The sequence below is a fragment of the Cervus canadensis genome, chromosome 2 (genome assembly GCF_019320065.1).
Source record: "Cervus canadensis isolate Bull #8, Minnesota chromosome 2, ASM1932006v1, whole genome shotgun sequence".
NCBI classification, from domain to species: domain Eukaryota; kingdom Metazoa; phylum Chordata; class Mammalia; order Artiodactyla; family Cervidae; genus Cervus; species Cervus canadensis.
The window spans coordinates 28,368,713-28,384,647 of NC_057387.1; the positions used below are offsets into that span (position 1 = coordinate 28,368,713).

At 43.2% G+C, this 15,935-nt stretch overlaps 2 protein-coding genes across 5 annotated transcripts in view; one reads left to right on the plus strand and one right to left on the minus strand.

The window, feature by feature from the left end:
- HIPK1 (homeodomain interacting protein kinase 1) overlaps positions 1 to 3,399 on the minus strand; it is a 51,909-nt gene extending 48,510 nt beyond the window's left edge. For 2 of the 4 annotated variants that reach the window (XM_043460162.1, XM_043460171.1), the window contains exon 1: positions 3,217 to 3,398. The gene's annotated coding sequence lies outside the window, so the exon portion shown is untranslated. Of the gene's footprint in view, positions 1 to 1,698; positions 1,771 to 3,216 lie in introns of all 4 variants that reach the window. The other 2 variants (XM_043460169.1, XM_043460170.1) reach the window with 2 other exon arrangements.
- On the plus strand, positions 1,891 to 15,762 carry LOC122428639 (basic proline-rich protein-like). Its single transcript, XM_043448670.1, has 4 exons — positions 1,891 to 1,908; positions 2,712 to 3,074; positions 3,164 to 3,672; positions 15,391 to 15,762. Exons 1-4 carry the CDS (start codon positions 1,891 to 1,893, stop codon positions 15,398 to 15,400), a joined length of 900 nt encoding a protein of 299 aa, XP_043304605.1. The 3' UTR covers positions 15,401 to 15,762.
- Positions 15,763 to 15,935: the final 173 nt, after the last annotated feature.

A 15,935-nucleotide genomic window follows, 5' to 3' on the forward strand; every position in this document is an offset into this window, starting at 1 on the left:
AAAAAATAACCTTGAAGCCCTAAGGACACTATTTGAATCAAAGTTCCCCACCCCCTTTCCTGTAGCACTTCCTTCATTTGGAACCCTGTGAAAGGAGCCAGTTCCCCAACCAGTATGCAAAAACAGGGTGTGGAATAGTGGTGTTAGCAGACAAAGTAGTAACTCTACAATTCTATGTAATTTCCAGCCATTTAAACCAATTTTGGAGTATTTCGGTAAACTGGCTGAGGTGCTTTCCTTCTAGGGAAGAAATTTTTCTCCTAAATTTCAATAGCTCTCTTAGATTTATTTGGAATGATGAACCTAAAGCAACAGAACAAAAGAAAAAGTAGGTTTTTCTGGTGTTTGGTAAAATGGTACTATCTTAGTATATACACAGAACAGTCTATAAGATCTATAAAGTTTACAATAAAGAAAACTATACCTCAGTTTCTATCATAAGAAAAATGACAAATTAACAAAGCATAGACCAATATGAAACACGAACGCTAAAAGAGGACCTTAGCCAGAAAGGGCCTAAGGAAAACAGGACTCAAGTAAGGTAACAACAGTCTGACAGATGAAAGGCAGATGAAGGTCTTACAGATGAAAGAACTAACTTGAGCAAGTATTCCAGGGGATATGGAAAAATGAGAAACTGTTTAGAGTATTTGACTGGAGAAGACACTGGCAAAAAAAAGTACAGTGATTCTTACAGCTAAAATAGACCTTAAAAGACCCTTTCTAAAACCTCCTAATTCCAAGATGAGAAAAAGTAGACCCAAGAAAGCCACACAAGTTTTACCCAGAGCTAATGAGCAGTAATGCTGTCAAAGAATTCAGGTTTTCTGATTCTTTTTCATTAAGCACGGTGGGAAAGCATTGTATCAGGCACCCTTAAAGAAGCCAAAAGAAATGCACCTAAGTTCCCCTATCTTCAAAGAACTTAAAATGTTGCTTAGTTGATGTGACACATAAAAAAGAAAAATATAAAAACAGAATGTAAAATTTTTTTAAGTGTCAAATTATGCTCTGCAAAAATACATAAGGTATTTAGGGAGCTGGGAGATTGGAAACAAAAAATAAAAACAAAAAAGGAACCGAAAAGCAAATCAATGACTGTTGAAGTGGTACTTGAAAGAAAAATTATTTTGATGACTTCTGTTCAGAATGGCATTAAATTTAAGGGAAGAAACTGGGGAGGAATTAATAACTGTAACTTTAAAAATTATGGACTGCTTTATACAGTCATGAAAATAAAAGGGCCGATCAGGAAGTTCATGTTTGCAAAATTACCTCAAATTACAAAAGAACCAGTTACAATATATAACAAGTTGCACAAGTTCCAAGTGTAAGAAGTTCATAAGGCAGGTTTGGCTCACTGATTTCTACCAACAGAACCAATGACTAAGCTGTGCTTATGAAAACCAAACCACAGAAAAAAAGAATTCTATTTTCCAGAGATTTGTGGATGTTGAGACTATCTTTTCTTTTTCCCCCCTGTTGGTAGAAAGTTCTGGTTTGGTTTTCAATCTCAAATTTCCAATCAACTTGCTCTGCAATCCATAAAACTACAGTATCCAGATAGGATAAAGATATCGCCAGCAAAAGTCTTATTACTAACCACAGTCAGTATATTTACAAGATCTCATTCACCATTTTACTGGTAAGATGCTTTACTGGCCTGACTGCCTCCAGTTGCAACCACAAGTACCTTACCAAAATATTCTTCAAGCCAGGGAACAGTGCCTTAAAGTCAATGATATCCTTCTTCACACCATCATACCAGTTCTACAACACAGAACCCAGAGATTATTACATGTATCTCCAAAATCACCAGCTGCATTAACAACTATATAAAATGACCTATTAGTGTTATTTTTTAGATGTTTTACAGAAAGCTTTAGACCTATGTATGAAAAAGAGCTGGTAATGATTTGCATTCTCTATAATCTTAAAAAAAAACAACTACACTACAGACCAGGAATCAAAAATAGCTTTACACAAACAAGAGCAAAATTGTAGGTTTTGCTGAGGGCATCAGCCACTTAATTTAACCCCATTTCATCAGTAGCAGGAAGCCATGCTGCTGTTTTCATCAGTTACTAGGAAACAAATAAGATAAAGGAAGGATTGGGCAGAAGAGTCTATAGCTGAAATTAACAATTTGATACAATGACTGAAAATTCCCAAAGAAAAAAAGCACCTAGAGCTGCCTCAAAAAGAGAATCTGCAACATAGTCAATGGTTTAATTGGAGAAAAGACACACTCGCGCTCGGGGCTGTTTTTCCCCCTTCCCCAGCCCCTCCTCCCTTCCCCCACCTAAACAGGAAAGAAAGCGCGCCCAGCGTAAACACAGGCCAAGCTCACCGTTTGTCACCACAACAAACTGGAGGTTACACCAGCGCTCTTGGAGACTGAGTCCCAGGTCTCGGTTGCTAGGCACAAAAACGGCCTCTTTCCCACAGACCTGTGAACACCGGGGCGGGGGTGGGGGGCTGGGGCGGGGAGGCTTACCCAAGAGTTTTGGTGGTTTCCTCCCACCGCCCCCCCCTCCCCGCCAAGGCTTTTTCTTTTTTTTTAAACGAAAGCTTTGGCAAAGTGGCGACAAACAGCAAAAGTTTCCCTTTGAGCCAGACTTCTAGATCTACCTAACACAGATACACATTTAGGTTGGCCGGTCCCACTTAGTCTCCACCATCATCACGATTTACCAACCTTACGATTAAAGAACACAAGCGGAGAGGATAGGAGGGCTTCCACACCCACCCCACCGCAGCCGTCCGTTCCAGACACCGCTTCCTTGTCCCCAACAGCACAGACAGCCTCAAACCAAGGCGCTAAGCAGCGCTGTGAAATTCACACGCGCAAGCCATACACTGGGAACCGGCCACGACAACCGAGGAAAAACCGGCCGGGTGAGGAGACGCCAGGCGGCCCCCTGTCATCTGAGGACAACACGCCCAGGAGAGAAGTGGCAGGACACAGGAGGAGTTGCCCCGAAACAAGCCCGCAGCCTCCCCACTTTCTTGGGAATGCCATGCCCTCCGCAGCCGGGAGAGGCCAGGCCACAGGGCTTGGCGCCGGGTCCCGGGTGGGGGCAGCCGAGGGAGGCGCCCCCCGCAAGGCCGGGCGCCCCGAAGAGCCCGCGGCCAGCCCGGCCCCGCCTCGGGGACCCGATAGGAGATCGCTCCCCGCCGAGGCCCCTGCCCGACCGCTCTCCCGCTTCGACTCACCGCCGGTGTGTCTTCTGGTTCTCAGCCGCGAGCTGGGGCAGCCGTGAGGAGGCGGCGGAGGAGACGAGATCCGGGGCCCCGCCGCCGGGTCATCATACCCCCTGCGCGAGCCGGCCCGGGCCCCGGCCCCCGCCCCCCGGAGCCGTCCCCGCGCCCGTCCCGCGGGGGGAGCCCTCTCAGCCTCCCGCCCGCTCCACCGCCCGGCCCCTCTCCGCCGCCGCCGCCGCCTCTGACCCGCGCGCTCCCTCCTCGGCCTCCCGCTGCTGTCCGGGGCCACCGCCGGGCCCCTAGCTCCGCAGCCGCGGTTGTCGCCAGACCCGACAAGCTGAGCGCCGAGCGTCCGCCCTCATCCGGCCCGCCCCGCCTCACGGGAACTAGTCCCGGGTCCCGCGCCATGATACCTACTGAGGCGGAAGTCCGGGAGAGCAGGAGGATTACGACGACCTCATATTACGGGTGGGAGTGGAAGTGGGAGTGGGTGGGCCTCCGTGGGGAGCCTGCGTGGATAGAGTGCTGGGGTCATCTCCCCGCCCCCTCCTCACGGCCAACATCGAGGTGACTTAAAGGTGCCTAGTGTCGGTGTGAGGTCCAGGTTTAAAATGTCATCCCCGCCAGTGTGACATCACCACCGCCTAGTGTGACACCTCCAGAGATTGAGCAGCGCGCGGGGAGGCAGTGCCTACCGGGAAGCCCCCCTGCTGGTGAGGAATGACCCAAGTTTAGGCTTTAATGTTTCCTTGCTATCTAGAGTCGTTCTAGCTGCTTGGCAGAGGTGTATGGGATCTGTGAGCCTCCACGCCCATTAGGACCCCCTGAGGGGGCTCTTCCTTTCCCTCCTTGGGAAGCTGGGTTTGCAACAGGAGGTGAGAAAGAATAGCTGTACTCTGAACCCTACCCACCCCCAAGCGCTTCAGTGAGCTCATACTACCATCATTTTCTCTCCTCTACCAGGAGATAGTAAAACCGGGTGTTCAGGAAAAGGAATGCAACGTTCTGGAAAAATAAACACTGCCTGAAAACTGCTGCTGCTAAGTCGCTTCGGTCGTGTCCGACTCTGTGCGACCCCACAGGCTGCGGCCCACCAGGCTCCGCCGTCCCTGGGATTCTCCAGGCAAGAACACTGGAGAGGGTTGCCATTTCTTTCTCCAAAAACTAGATTATCCTAAAAGAAAGACAGTTGCCATCTCCCTCGGCCAAGAGATTCTGAAAGTCTTCAGATCTACCTCTTGGTGTGTAAAATGCTCTGATTCCTAAAGTGTGGGACATTTTTAGGCAGTTTATTTTTTTCCTTCCCACAAGTTCTGGAGGCAGCAAGGATCTGAGCCCTAGAAAGTGACTGTACAGAACTGTGGTATTTACTTGCATATACTCTTTAAGGGGGCTTCCCAGATGGTGTTAGTGGTAAAGAATCCACTTGCTAATGCAGGAGATTTAAGAGATGTGAGTTCCATCCCTGGGTCAGGAAGAGCCCCTGGAGGAGGGCATGGCAACCCACTCCACCATACTTGACTGGAGAATACTGGAGGAGAGAGGAGCTTGGTGGGCTACCATCCATAGGGTGGTAAACAGTTGGACACAACTGAAGTGACTTAGAAAGCTGGCACTCTTTAAGGAGAGGGCTGATGTAGCTAAAACAAGATTATACTATCAGGTTACATTTCTCAGGTCCCAGTCATCTTACCTCTTTGGGTTTTGTTTGTTGTTGTTATTCAGTCTCTTAAGTCATGTCTGACTCTTTGTGACCCCATGGACTGCAGCACTCCAGGCTCCTCTGTCCTCCACTATTTCCCAGAGCTTGCTCAAATTCATGTTCATTGAGTTGGTGATGCTATCTAACCATCTCATCCTCTGCTGCCTCTTTCTCCTTTTGCCTTCTGTCTTTCCCAGCATCAGAGTGTTTTCCAATGAGTTGGCTCTGCATCAGGTGGCCGAAGTATTAGAGCTTCAGCTTTAGCGTCAGCCCTTCTAATGAATATTCAGGGTTTGTTTTCTTTAGAATTGACTGGTTTGATCTTCTTGCAGTACAGGGGGCTCTCAAGAGTCTTCTCCAACACCACAATTCCAAAGCATCAATTCTTCGATGCTCAGCCTTCTTTATGGTCCAACTCGCACATTCTTACGTGACTACTGGAAAAACCATAGCTTTGACTATACAGTCCTTGGTCAACAAAGTGATGTCTCTGCTTTTTTAATATGCAGTCTAGGTTTGTTATAGCTTTCCTTCCAAGGAGCAAGCCTTTTAATTTCATGGCCACAGTCACCTTCCATAGTGATTTTGATGCTCAGGAAAGGAAAATCTGTCACTGTTTTCACTTTTTCCCCTTCTATTTGCCATGAAGTGATGGTACTGGTTGCCATTATCTTAGTTTTTGGAATGTTGAGTTTCAAGCCAGCTTTTTCACTCTCTTCTTTCACCCTCATCAAGAGGCTCTTTACTTCCTCTTCACTTTCTGCCATTAGAGTTGTATCATCTGTCTATTTGAGGTTGTTGATATTTCTCCCAGCAATCTTGATTCCAGCCTGTGAGTCATCTAGCCTAGCATTTCGAATGATGTACTCTACATATAAGTTAAATAAGCAAGGTGACAATATACAGCCTTGTTGTACTCCTTTCCTAATTTTGAACCAGTCAGTTCCATATCTGGTTCTAACTGTTGCTTCTTGACTTGCATACAGGTTTCTCAGAAGACAGGTAAGGTGGTCTGATAATCCCATGTCTTTTAAGAATTTTCCACAGATTATTGTGATCCACACAAAGGCTTTAGCATAGTCAATGAAGAAAAAATGGATGTTGTTAATGTTTATTTTATTTATTTACTTGACTGCACCAGACCTTAGTTGGGGCATGCAGGATATTTTAGTTGTGACATGCAGGATCTAGTTCCCTGATCAGGGATCAAACCCAGGTCCCATGCATTGGGAGTGTGGAGTGTTAGCAACTGGACCAAAAGGGAAGTCCCTCGTTAACCTCGTTAACCTTTGGATCAAAGAGATCATTTTTGTGAAGATGTACTCAAGTGGTTATGCTGCCTTTGGAGGCCTTAACAACACTAGGAACAGTTCTGTTGGGAAGGGGAAAGTTTATTTCCCTAGAGAACCAGGGTTAGCAAGAATGTTCAATTCCACAGGGAAGTTTTGGTTACATATTTTCACAGAAACTTGGAGGACATAAAGTGCTACATTGAAGCTGACCTGGGAAACATCCAGACATGGAGAGTGGGCAAACATGGCTGCTTGGGGAGCCAGGAGAAAGGCAGAACTTGAGCTCTAGGGAGGAGCAGATGTCGCTTGGAAAGCAGGCTTCCAATACACTAATTGCTTACTGTGCTTTGGTTCAACCCAGCTGTATGACAGGCCTCTAAGCTCCTGTTAGGAGACTAGAACATTATGTCCCTTTCTTCTTGTCAAACACATCTCAAAATTTGCCCTGAGGATGACTTTTCTGTTTAACTCCCACTTAATTCTAGTTATTCAGTCATGCATCATCATTTGACTACTTCACTTACTTCTTGTACATTATTTATTTATACTTGTTGATCTCATTTTCATTGTTCTTTGGTCATTTCCTCAGTCAGTCTCACTATATGGAGACCTTTTAAAATCTGGTATTTTCCCCTCTGTAATATTTATACCCATCCAACAAACTTTGCCTGCTCAATGGCAGGCACTCTCCTAGACCCTCAGTCAGATGCGAGATGAATAAGACATGGTCCTTTCCCTCAGAATAGTTAACAATGTAGTGGGGGTGGGGGGATGCCTGGGAGATGTATTTCCGTGAAGAAATACATCTACCTGAAGAAGAGTTGAATGACAGTGTCAAGGAAGACTATCATTCACCATCAGAGAAGGTGATATTTAAACATGGTCTGCTCAAAGAAGTTTCAGAGTTTAGCTAGAGTTCATTTGTTCATTCAGCAGAAATCTACTGAGTATCTTCTGTGTGCCAAGCACTGTGTTAGAGTTAAAGATACAAAGAAGAAAAGGTGTGGTCTGTCCTCTGAAGGAGCTCACAGTTCAGCAGAGGAATGTCAGGATTTGGAAATTAAAATGGCTGAGTCAGATTTTGAAAGGCGACACAGAGCTAGTAGAATTTCATCAGACAAGTAATATGAAGGAACGTGTGCTTTAAAGAGAGAGCTAGTAGCAGTGAGGAGGATGGCAGGCTGGAGTGGGAAAAGCCTGGAGAAACCGAGCGTACTTAGCAAACTACGATGAGGGCTTGATGAAGCAGAAAACATGGAGAGAAGAGGGCAGATATGTGAACTATTGGGCTTCCCAGGTGGCGCTAGTGGTAAAGAACCTACCAGCCAATACAGAAGTAAGAGACGTGGGTCTGATCCCTGGGTCGAGAAGATCCCCTGGAGGAGGACATAGCAACCCACTCCAGTACTCTTGCCTGGAGATTCCCATGGACAGAGGAGCCTGGCAGGCTGAAGTCCACAGGATCACAGAGTCAGACATGGCTGAAATGACTTAGCAGGCACACGTGTGAACTATTTCCTCCCAAAGTCAGGGCAGCTGGAGACGGAGATGGAGCTGTTGCCAGTTGGAAGCACTGATGTCTCTTCTAGGGTACGATATCCCTCTAGGGCTTGGAGCCTGGATTCAGTATTGTAGGCCAGAAGTCTCTTCCGCAGGAGCTGCAGTGCATAAGGCCAAGTAGAAGCTGACCAAAAGGCCATCTTGAGAGAAACTAAGACAAACTACCTACACAAGTAGTAAATATGAGGAACCAAGAAGGAAAAAGATTTCAAGTAGAAACCAACAGTTGCAAAACTGGGAAAACCAGATGAGAGTGAAAGACTGAAGTGAAGAATAGAAGGCAAAACGTGGGAAATTTTTTGAACCGACAAGAGAGAATCCTCACTGATTTTTAAAATTTATTTTTTTTAATTGGAGGATAATTGCTTTACAATTCTGTTGGTTTCTGCCATATATCAACAGGAGTCAGCCATAGGTGTATATATATGTCTCCTCCCTCTTGAACCTCCCTCCCATCTCCCACCCAGCCCCACCCCTCTGAGCTCCCTTTTGATAGAGCAAATTACTACAGTGTTTTACATATGGTAACGTATATGTTTCAGTGTTACTCTCCCAATTCGTCCTACCCTCTCCTTCCCCAACTATGTCCACAAGTCTGTTCACTATGTTTGCCTCTCCATTACTGCCCTGCATATAGGTTCATCAGTACCATCTTTCTAGATCTCATATGTATGTGTTAACATATGATAACTTGTTTTTCTCTTTCTGACTTACTTCACTCTGTATAATGGGCTCTCGGTTCATCCACCTCATTAGAACTGACTCAAATGTACCACAGCTTCTTTCTCCTAAATTCATATGTCAGTGGATGTCTCAGCAGCTTCCATGCCCTAGCAATTGTAAATAGCGCTGCAGTGAACATTGGGGTACATGTGTCTTTTTCAATTATGATTTCATCAGGGTATATGCTCAGTAGTAGGATTGCTGGGTCACATGGTAATGTTATTCCTCGTTTTTAAATGAATCTCCATACTGTTCTCCATACTGGCTATATCAATTTGCATTCCCACCAGGAGTGCTGCAGGGTTCCCTTTTCTCCAAACCTGTCTAGGTTTGTCATAGCTTTTCTTCCAAGGAGCAAGCGTCTTCATGGCTTCAGTCACCATCTGCAGTGATTTTGGAACCCAAGAAAATAAAGTCTGTCTCTGTTTCCATTATTTCCCCATCTATTTGCCATGAAGTGATGGGACTGGATGCCATGGTCTTTGGTTTTTGAATGTTGAGTTTTAAGGTAGCATTTAAGCTTTTTCACTTTTCTCCTTCACCTTCATCAAGAGGCTCTTTAGTTCCTCTTTGCTTTTTTCCATGAGGGTAGTGTCATCTGCATATCTGAGGTTATTGATATTTCTCCCGGCAATCTTGATTCCAGCTTGTATTTCATCTAGCCCGGAATTTTGCAAGATGCACTCTGCATATAAGTTAAATAAGCAAGCTGACAATATACAGCCTTGATGTATTCCTTTCCTAATTTTGAACCAGTCCTTTGTTCCATTTCTGGTTCTAACTGTTGCTTCTTGACCTGCATACAGATTTCTCAAGAGGCAGGTAAAGTGGTCTGGTATTCCCATCTCTTTAAGAATTTCCCAGTTTGTTGTGATCAACACAGTCAAAGGCTTTAGCATAGTCAATGAGCAGAAGTAGATGTTTTACAGGAATTCTCTTGCTTTTTCTATGATCCAACGGATGTTGGCAATTTGATCTCTGGTTCCTCTGCCTTTTCTAAATTCAGCTTGAACATCTGGAAGTTTTCAGTTCACATATTGTTGAAGCCTAGCTTAGAGAATTTTGAGCATTACTTTGCTAGCTTGTGAAATAAGTGCAATTGTGTGGTAGTTTGAACATTCTTTTGGCATTGCCTTTCTTTGGGATTGGAATGAAAACTGACCTTTTCCAGTCCTGTGGCCACTACTGAGTTTTCCAAATTTGCTCTCATATTGAGTGCAGCACATTCACAGCATCATCTTTTAGGATTTGAAGTAGCTCAGCTGGAATTCCTTCACCTCCACTAGCTTTGCTCGTAGTGATGCTTTCTAAGGCACACTTGACTTCACATTCCAGGATGTCTGGCTCTAGGTGAATGATCACACCATTGTGGTTATCTGGGTCATTAAAATCTTTTTGGTATAGTTCTTCTGTTATTCTTGCTACCTCTTCTTAATATCTTCTGATTCTGTTAGGTCCATACCGTTTCTGTCCTTTATTGTGCCCTTCTTTGCATCAAATGTTCCCTTAGTATCTCTAATTGTCTTGAAAAGATCTCTAGTCTTTCCCATTCTATCGTTTTACTCTTTATTTGCATTGATCACTTTGGAAGACTTTCTTATCTGTCTTTGGAACTCTGCATTCAGATGTTATATCTTTCCTTTTCTCCTTTGCCTTTCACTTCTCCTCTTTTCTCAGCTATTTGTAAAGCCTCCTCAAACAACCATTTTGCCTTTTTGCATTTCTTTTTCTTGGGGATGGTCTTGATCCCTGTCTCCTGTACAGTGTTACAATCCTCCATCCATAGTTCTTCAGGCATTCTATCAGATCTAATCCCTTGAATCTGTTTGTCACTTCCACTGTATAATCATAAGGGATTTGATTTAGGTCATACCTGAATGGCCTAGTGGTTTTCCCTACTTTCTTCAGTTTAAGTCTGAATTTGCCAATAAGGAGTTCATGATCTGAGCCACAGTCAGCTCCTGGTCTTGTTTCTGCTGACTGCATACAACTTCTCCGTCTTCGGCTGCAAAGAATATAATCAGTCTGATTTTGGTATTGACCATCTGGTGATGTCCATTTGTAGAATCGTCTATTGTGTTGTTGGAAAAGGGTGTTTGCTATGACCAGTTCATTCTCTTGGCAAAATTCTGTTAGCCTTTGCCCTGCTTCATCTTGTACTCCAAGGCCAAATTTTCCTGTTACTCCAGGTATCTCTTGACTTCCTACTTTTGCATTCCAGTCCCCTATAATGAAAAGGACATCTTTTTTTGGTGTCAGTTCTAGAAGGGCTTGTAGATCTTCATAGAACCATTCAACTTCAGCTTCTTCAGCATTTCTGGTCGGGGCATAGGCTTGGATTACTGTGATATCGAATGGTTTACCTTGGAAACAGAGATCATTCTGTCGTTTTTGAGACTGTACCCAAGTACTGCATTTGGGACTCTTGTTGACTATGATGACTACTTCATTTCTCCTAAGGGATTCTTGCCCACAGCAGTAGATATAATGGTCATCTGAATTAAATTCGCCTGTTCTGGTCCATTTTAGTTCACTATATAAGCTGTTTGAGCTGTTTATATTTTCTGGAGATTAATACTTTGTCAGTTGTTTTAGTTTGCAATTATTTTTTCCCATTCTTAGGGTTGTCTTTTAATCTTGTTTATTGTTTCCTTTGCAGTGCAGAAGCTTTTAAATTTAATTAAGTCTCATTTGTTTATTTCTGTTTTTAATCCGTTATTTTAGGAGGTGGGTCAAAGAAGATCTTGCTGGGATGTATATCAAAGGTGTACTGCCTATGTTTTCCTCTAAGAGCTTTATAGTTTCTGAATGGATTTAAGACTTTAATCCATTTTGAGTTTATTTTTGTGTATAGTGTTAGGAAGTGTTCTGGTTTCATTCTTTTACATGTAGCTCTCCAGTTTTCCCAGCACCACTTATTGTATGGGTCTTTTCTCCGTTGTATAATCTTGCCTCCTTTGTCAAAGATAAGGTGCTCAGAAGTGTGTGGATTTATCTCTGGGCTTTCTATCTTGTTCCATTGGTCTATATTTCTGTTTCTGTGCTGGTACCATACTCTCCTGGTGACTGTAGCTTTGTAGTATAGTCTGAAGTCAGGAAGATTGATTTCTCTAGTTCCGTGTTTCTTTCTCAAGATTGCTTTGGCTGTTTGGGGTCTTTCGTGTTTCCATACAAATTGTGAAAATTTTTGTTCTAGTTCTGTGAAAAATACCATTGGTAGTTTCATAGGGATTGAATTGAATCTGTAGGTTATTTTGGGTAGTATACTCATTTTCACAATATTGATTCTTCCAGTCCTAGAACTTGGTATATCTCTCCCTTTATTTGTGTCACTTTTTATTTCTTTCAAGATTTTTCATGTTTATTTATTTATTTTTGTCTGTGCTGGGTCTCCATAGCTGCACGTTGGCTATCTCTAGTGGCAGTGAAAGAAGGCTACTCTCTAGTTGCAGTGCACAGGCTTCTCCTTTCCATGGCTTCTCTTGTTGTGTAGCATGGGCTCTAGAGTGTGGGCTCATTTGTCCTGGTACATGGGCTTAGCTGCTCTACAGCATGTGGAATCTTTCCAGACCAGGGATCAAACCCATGTCTCCTGCATTGACAGGTGTATTCCTAACTACTGGAACACCAGGGATGTCCCCCTCACTGATTTTTTTAAATCTAGACTCCAGGAAACTTTTTATTTGCAAATAATTTCAAACTCATAGAAAAGTTGCAAGAATGATAATAATAATAATAATATAACCCATATAACCCTTTACTCAGATTTACTAGTTAACCTTTGACCCTCTTGCTTTAACATTTATGTGCTTGTTTGCTCAGTTGTGTCTGGCTCTTTGGCCTGTAACCTTCCAGGCTCCTCTGTCCATAGGATTTTTCAGGCAATAATACTGGAGTGGGTTGCCATTTCTTCCACCAGGGGATCTTTCTGACCCAGGGATCAAACCCGCATCTGTTGCAGAATAATGATATTGTGTCCTTCTCAGAATATCACACCCAAAGTCAGATGATGTCCCTGTCCCTCATTGGGTAATAATTTTTTTTTTATTGAAGTGTGCTTGATTTACAATATTGTGAATTTCAGGTGTACAGTGAAGTGATTCAATTACATACAATGAAGTGATAGTTTTCAGATTATTTTCTATTATAGGTTATTATAAGATACTGAATATAGTGCCCTGTGATACACAGTAAATCCTTGATGCTTATCTATTTTATGTATAGTAGTTTATATCTGTTGTGAGTTCCCAGGTTGCACAGTGGTAAAGAAACCATCTGCCAATGCAGGAGATGCAGGAGACTGGGGTTCAATCCCTGGGTCAGGAAGATCCCCTGGAGGAGGAAATGGCAGCCCACTCCACTATTCTTGCCTGGAAAATTCCATGGACAGAGGAACCTGGCAGGCTATAGTCCATGGGCTCACAAAGAGCCAGACACAATTGAGTACAATGCATGAAGTTTATATCTGTTAATCCCATACTCCTAATTTATCCCTCCCCCTTCTCCCCACTTTGGTAAACATAAATGTATTTTCTACACCTGTGAATCTGTTTCTGTTCTGTGTATAGATTTATTTGTATTATTTTTTAGATTCTACATATAATGATAGAGTGATAATAATTTTGATCACCTTGTTGAGCTATCTGATTTCTCCACAGCATATTTACTATTTTTTCTTGTTATAAGTAATCTGTGGGGCGACAGCTTAGACCACTGGAATATCCTGCTCCTCGTTAAACATGTTCCTTTAGATTTATAATCAATTGGTGATTCCTACCTGTACCAATCCTCCCTTCTCTCAATTAATTTAATTATCTATTTATTAATGATATAGACTTGGGGATTACTATGTTTTTCAATGACCTTGCTGTTCTTAATTATTTGAATGCCAAAAATTTCCAGCATACTCTATAACAAGATATTCTAGATTCCTCTTGTACTTTCTCTTCCTTAACCCTAAAATCAGCCATTTCTCTGAGGAGTCCTGGTTCTTTTTGTGGGGAATTATATTAGAAAACAAAGTCTGGGCACTAGGTACGTAATGATTTCTTAAAGGATACTTGTGGCCTTGGGTGTGACTGCCAACCCTGAATGGACAGTTTGCTTACTCATCCCTTCCCCCAGGGTTGCAAGACTCTGGTATCCCCAAGATTTTTCTTTCCAAGGCTCCTTTGGGTTGTCTTTAGCAAAGAAAGCTTTGGTGGAAGAATATGGCAGACATTGTTTATTGCCTATTCCGTGAAGAGTTCGGTTTCACAACTGCTGTAGCAAATAAAATCCATAACTCTGTGGCTTAACACAATTAAGTTGCATTGCTTACTCATGTCACTAGTCTGTTGGTGGTGGCCAGAGCAAAGTACCAGGGATGAGAGAGTTGCTCTGCTCTGTGGAATCATTCAAGGATTCAGGTGCCTCCCATCTAAATTCTTGCAGCTTCACCATTCCTTGGAGCCTTGAATTTCTCCACTGAGTATTTTGCATCTGGCCAGGAAAAAAAAAGGGAAAAGAAAATAAGGGTGATTTGTGTGGGAAGTTTTTATTTATAGGCCAGAACTGGAGGTAGCAAATACATTCATCTACTCTGTACACTTTACATTGTTGGGAACTCAGGAACATGGATGCTGCTAACTGCCGAGAGATTAGGAGATGATGCAATCTAGCTGTGTGCCCAAGAGGAAAATAGATATGATTCAGTAAGAATTAAGGGAATAGTTATCAACTCTAGTATTCTTGCCTGGAGAATTCCATGGACAGAGGAGACTGGCGGGCTACAGTCCATGGGGTCACACAGAGTCGGACACAACTAAGAGACTAACACTGTCACACTTATCCAAATGCCATTCCCTAGATTCATGCTTCCCTATTAATAGAATCCCAGTTTCATTCAGATAGAAGGAAGATCCTTTGATTTCAAGGGAGCTAAGTTCCTCTCCGTTAAGTGAAAAAATGAAAGTATTAGCCACTCAGTCATGTCCGACTTTTTGTGACCCCATAGATTGTAGCCTGCCAGGCTCCTCTGTTCTTGGAATTCTCCAGGCAAGAATACTGGGGTAGGCAGCCATTCCTTTCCCCAGGGGATCTTCCTGACTGAGGGATTGAACTTGGGTCTCCTGCATTGCAGGCAGATTCTTTATCATATGAGCCACCAAGAAGCCCTTTCCCACCCCTCAAATCAGGGGATAAATCACAATTCATCTAAATCAATAGTGATACCATTTCTCCTTGCCAATGATTGGTCTAGGAGTGGGTACAGGACACAGTTCTGGTTAATGAAATATGAAAGGAAGTCTTCTGGGAGGCTCCTAGGGAATTTTTTATTTTTTGCATAAAGAGAAAAATTTCTTTTGCTCCTGTCTCTGTCTTTTGGCTAAGACAAAAGGATGAATACCCAAGATCTGGAGCTACCATGGCTGTCTTGTGCTCCAATGGGGCATCAGTCTTTGTTTTTAGTAACTATCTTAAGTACGTTTTTCATGTAAAATGTGAACAGAGGAATAAATATGCCATTATGTTATCATATATAAGGGATATTAGCTCAAGTATGACAGGTACACTCTTGGGAAGAAGTGGTTATCATCTGCACTAGGCCACCAGACAGCCCTGGGATTAGAAGCTAAAACCAGGGCAGAGAAGAGCATGATATACAAAATTGAAAACTGAATCACCCATGCATATTTGGAAGCTGCCCAGGATAATCAGGTAAGCAAGAACTCTCCATATCATCATGAAGGTCCCTTCTATATATTGTGAGAAGGCTATGTCACCTTACTGCATCCACATTACTCTCCTTCCCCAGCATTTCCCCATTAAAGCTAGGTTGGTTACTGAGCTGAATAGTGTGATTGCAGGCAGGAGTCTGACTTGCTTGCTCTCAAGTCCACATCTTGTTTTCTTTTTGGATCACAATAGGACATTTTGAGGATTGGGTTCCAGCAGAAGTGATGACTTTGGCCGAACATGATCTTGAGTGAAGACTATGCCTGTGGGATTAAAGAGAAAGAGTCAAGGACTTCCCTGGTGGCGCAGCAGATAGGAATTCACCTGCCGATGCAGGGGAAACTGGATCGATCCCTGGTCCGGAAAGATCCTGCAGGCAACTAAAGCCTGTGCACCACAACTACTGAAGCCCGTTTGCCTAGAGCCTGTTCTCCCCAACAAGAGAAGCTGCCACAATGAGAAGCCTGTGTACTGCAACCAAGAACAGGAAAGTGACTCAAGAGAGAGGTGGTGGTGCACAATATTGTGAATGCATTAAATGCCACTGAATTGTACACTTAAAAATGGTTGTTTGTTATGTGAATTTCACCTCAATTTTAAAAAAAGGAGGATGGAAGTTTGCAGGATTTAGAAATAATGGGTAAAAGACTTCACCCCTAATTTTTCTGATTTTCAAGGGTCAACCCAGAGACTCTTCTGGGAGAAGAGCAAATGCCTTAACCACTTAGACAACAATT